Source organism: Lipotes vexillifer, unplaced genomic scaffold, assembly GCF_000442215.2.
Source record: "Lipotes vexillifer unplaced genomic scaffold, Lipotes_vexillifer_v1.1 scaffold1639, whole genome shotgun sequence".
NCBI lineage: Eukaryota > Metazoa > Chordata > Mammalia > Artiodactyla > Lipotidae > Lipotes > Lipotes vexillifer.
This window is the reverse complement of record NW_006782296.1, coordinates 216,489-221,264: the sequence shown is the minus strand read 5'-3', so window position 1 is coordinate 221,264 and position 4,776 is coordinate 216,489. Positions and strand designations below refer to the sequence as shown.

The 4,776-nt window shown below is 53.8% G+C and overlaps 1 protein-coding gene across 1 annotated transcript in view; it reads left to right on the top strand.

Annotated features, from left to right (window-relative positions):
* Positions 1-4,776, top strand: part of MEOX1 (mesenchyme homeobox 1) — a 17,372-nt gene continuing 12,596 nt past the window's right edge. The window contains exon 1 of the mRNA XM_007455079.1: positions 1-868. Coding sequence (XP_007455141.1) covers positions 400-868 — 469 coding nt within the window. The 5' untranslated portion in view covers positions 1-399. The remainder of the gene's footprint in view (positions 869-4,776) is intronic.

The window sequence follows — 4,776 nt, the reverse complement described above, 5'->3', positions numbered from 1 at the left end:
AGCTCTTTGCAGGCATTTGCTGCGGGCTCCAAGACAAGCACTCATCAGCTGGTGCGTCTGGGCTGGAACAGTGAAAATGTTTAGTGTCATCGGCGACAAATACACGTACAGGGGACCCCACTAGGCAGGTTGGTGTGTCGGAGGGGGGGACCAGGAAGCCAGGAACGAAGTCCAGCATAGGTGCGGGCACACGTATGTGTGACGAGACACATGTGTGCGTAGCTGTAAGGAACAACTTTAGCTTTGGTTTTTGTTTTGGTTCCTGGGGTGAATTTTCTGTTGAACCTTTTTCCCTCCTGTTAAAAAAAAAAATTTTTTTTTTTGCATTTTTAACACTTTGAATATAAAAAGTGTAAGACTGCAGCCTTTGAAAGGACTGAGGCGTGCATCAGACAGCAGATGGATCCAGTGGCCAGCAGCTGCATGAGGGGCCCCCATCCCCCGGCCCCGGTCTGGGGCTGCCTTCGAAACCCTCACTCAGAAGGCAGTGGGGCCTCAGGCCTCCCCCACTACCCGCCAACCCCATTCTCCTTCCACCAGAAACCAGACTTCCCAGGGACAGCAACGGCAGCGTACCCTGACTTCTCAGCCTCCTGCCTGGCAGCCACCCCACACAGCCTGCCCCGGGAGGAGCGCGGCTTCACTGAGCAGCACCCCGCCTTCCCACAACCTCCCGACTGGCACTTTCCTGTCTCAGAGGCCCGGCATAGGCTCAACCCGGGCCCAGCAGGGGGCTCCAAGGAGATGGGGGCCAGCAGCCCAGGCCTGGTGGACACCACGGGAGGCCCAGGCGAGGACTACGAGGTCCTTGGGAGCACTGCCAGTGGGACGGAGAAGAAGTCAACCAGGCGGAAAAAGGAGAGTTCAGGTAAGTGCCTGAGGAACAGCTGACCGTTCCTTTGCTGTGTGACCTTGAGGAGGTTGCTTGCCCTCTCTGAGCCTAGGTATCCTGACCATGAATGCAGAACAATATGATCTAATCTACCCAAAGGCAGGAGACTTAGAACAGTTACCTTTGGGGTTGCTTCTACTCAGAGTTCTAAGATTCTCTGGTGACAGAGGCTATGTCTGTGTCCTCAGCTCTCCTGGGCCTTGGGAAGGATGTGCCGGCAAGAGAACGAAACAGGATCCACAAAGATTTGAAGGACATGTGGGACGGAGCCTCTGGGTACAGGCTGGCAAGGGCTGGAGAGGGGCTTTCCTGAACCAGGCTGCCTATGGGTCACGCTTCTCCCCACCATGCCCCAGCCAGCTCCAAATGGTCCCAGAGCCCCAGGGCTTGCTCCCCAGAGGAGTCAGCTGAGACCAAGGCTCAGAGGGCTAGGACCAAGGCTGGGACCCCGGGCAGTCAAGTAGAACCAGGACTCCGTGTCTCCAGGAGTCTAGAGGGAGAGAAGCAGACATAGCGCAGGGACGCAAGAGGCAGGCAGAAAGATTTGGGGCAGACTGCCCATGAGGTATCGCCCTCTGCAGCTGGGCTGTGCCCAGGCCAAGGGGCAGCTCAGCATGCTAAGGTCTGGGTGACCCCCCCAAAAGGCCACTCCTCTGAGGAGCCCTCCTGAGGGATCGCCAGTCTTGGAGAAAGTCAGGGAGGCAGGCAGCAAAGGGCAAGCACTGGACCTCAGAATGCAGGTAAAGCCCTGCTCGGCGCTGGAGCAGCAGAGGTCAGATGATGGAGCTGACCTGCTTGTTCAGATCCCAGCTAAAGTCCATCTCCTCCTGGTTGGGAGGACCTGTTGTTTCCTCATTTCCCCGTGGGACCCCCCCCCCCCCCCACAGCCTCTCTCACTGCCCATTCACCTTTTGTCTGGTTTCCTGTCCCCACCTTGCCCGGAACAAGACAGTGCCCTTGCCTCCTGCCCCCACTGCCCCACTACGTCCTCCTGACGGCCGCCCTTGGGGCACATCTGTCTTTCTGAACCTACAGAAGACCTTTCATGGGGCTAACAAGGGGCAGGCAGCAAATGAGAGGACTGACTAACCAACGAAAACACTCTCTGCTTTGCTTTATGAAGCGCTTTCAAAGTAGCAGATTTCCCGAGCATCTTTTTTTTTTTGCCAAGCATTGGCAGAGGTCCTGGGACTGCGGGGATGAATAAGGTGGTCTCACCCCCAAAGAGTTCAGACTGAGAGTGAGGAGAAGCCAGCAGAGACCTTTCCGGCAGTGGATGTGCTGTGATCTAGGGGGTTCGAGGCGCTGCAGGAAACATACGATAACTCTTTTGAGTCCCACAAGTTTTCGAGTTTGGTACAGCAGGTCTTGTCAGTGACTTGATTCTTTACACGTGCAAAAGGAGAAACTGAAAAGTCTGAGGGGATCTCTGCTAGCATGGAGTCAAAACAGAGTGACCCACTCATCTCGACGTACCCAGGACTTTTCTGGTTTTAGCATTGAAAGTCCAGTGTCCCCGGGACAGTTGGTCACCCTAGAAGAAAGCTCAAACCCCAGACTTCAGACCCCGAATCCCTCACCCTTCAGGAGATTTCAAGCAGAATCCTCACTTTGAAATATCTGGTCTCCATGCTTGAAGAAGCCCCTCATTGTGCTCACAGTGGATGATAAAAACCACAGCCTTCCTGGCTGCTAAATAGAAGGGCCCTTTAAATCCCCAGCCAGTTAAACCCTGAACTATTCCTAAGCCTGGATGGAGATTTGCAGAGAATGGGGCACTTTCTGCTTCTCCTCTCCAATGAGCTGTCAGCCACTTGGCTCTGCGCCTAGTTGAAGAGCTCTCCCCTCCTTGGCGCCTGCCACTGTGGCTCCTCCACCTCTGCCCACATCCACCTTGGCTTCATCCAGCCATTTTCCAGGGACCTGTGAGCCAAGAGCATTGGGAAGGCATGGGCAAAGGCAAGGGCTGGGCTTAGGCAAGCTCATTCCGTGTTTCAGCAAGACCCAAATGCACCATCTTTCCTTTTGGCGAGTGGCCCATGGATGGCGCTGCTCACTTGCCAAGCAGCTGGCCACCCCAGAGCACCCTCTTCATAGGGTCAGCCTCTGGTGGGGGGAGTTTCCCACCCAGGAGGGAGCCTGGGCTCTCCCTCGAGGTTCCCTCAGAAGCAGCAGCAGGAGTAGCAGTCGCACAAAACAGGGCACAGCAAGCTGACTCTCATTCATTCTCTGGGGTTCCAGACCCTCTCTGGTCAGCATGGAAACCTCTATTGCATGGCTGCTTGCATCTTCCTTCAGAATTTAACTGAAGGGGAAGGAGGCAGGAAAGGTCAGTTTTGTAAGAGCCTAAAGAAAAGGGAAAGCGATGCACAAGGCTCACAACCAACTCCAGGAGTCTGGAGTTCAGTTCACAAGAGACAAACCCACGAAGACCCCCACCCCACCCTACAAATCCTGAGCCACTGGTTGCATTCTCTATTTTAAATTTTGACATTCTGCTCATTGTGGATTTTTGTATTAATTTTGATTTTTTAAAACTTTGCGTTAAGATATTCTTTCTCTTGATTACTGAGGTTTTTGGCACCCCTTGCATTTTGCATTCATCGTGTCTCACGCACCTCACCCTGGCCCCTGCTAAGCCGTCTCTGGAAGGTTAACCAGCATTGCTCAGAAGTGTGTTTTCCATCGTGCTTCACAATCAGGCAGTCAGGCTGCAGGGTCGGCGCTGCCACTTTTGGCTGCTTGACTTTGGGAAAGGTCTTAAATTCTTGGAGCCTCTGTTTCCCCAGCTGTAAAATGGGACTATAACAATATCACTCTCCATATGGAGTCACTGTGAAGGTCAAATTCTGTGATCTGTGAGATTAACACTGTGCCTGGCACATGAGTTCGATAAATAGCAGGTATGAATGGTATTAGGCCCATATTTCTAGAACCAGACTTCAGAACATAGAATCTGATAAATAGCTCTATGTTATGGGGGACACTGAAATTGAATATTTCAAATACGCCGTCTCAGAAATTCCTGAGTCTGGGTTATAAGATGTGGGAATTTCTCGCATTCATTGTTGGTCCTGAAATCCAGTTGCCATTAATTAGGAGCCTGGAGCTCAGAGATCTGCCAGAGAGGCTGGGGTAGGGGGTGAGTCATGCCCGGTAAATGTGTCCCATACTGGCTGGCCTGGCCAGGGGGGTCCGGTAACAGAAAGTTACTGAAAGTTTGTTTCCAAAGGAACATTCTCTGCCCTCTCCCCTTCTTCCTCTGCCAGTCCCAGCTGCTCCCCCATCACTCCCCATTACTGGAAGTGGAGCTGATTTGCTCAAGGAAATGGTCAGGAAAGCGGGGTCCTCGGCTCCTACCCTGAGACTTTCTGTTGGTTCACAGCACAAAACTGATTTAGGAGACAGCTGTGATATTAACTCATCCCAACGACTCCCGCCCTGGGGCCAGGGGGTGTTAAAGACCCCTGCTGGCAAGGACAGCTGCAAGGCCACTCTTGTTTGCCCCCAACCTGTCGTTGCTACCGTGGTCGTCTTTAATTTATGGGAATGAAGGATTTCGCGGTGATTTCCTGACGGGGTTCAAGGGAAGGTCGCGCGTGATCAGCCCCGGCTACAGGTGAATCTGATCGCCCGCCTTGGAGAGTCGCGGTGCCCCGGATCCGCTCAGCGCCGCTCGCCGACACTCTGACACACTCACTCTGCCTTCATCAGACTCGCTTTGCCCCATCCTCCTGCAGCCCCAACACGCGTGCCTCCCAGGGCTCCTCCTTCCCCGATTTCTCCCCTGCAAGATCTGATGTCCACCTCCCCCTGCCCAGCTTACAGCGCACTCTCAATTTCCCCTGAGGTTGAAAACCCCTCCACAGATTGGCCTCTTTCCC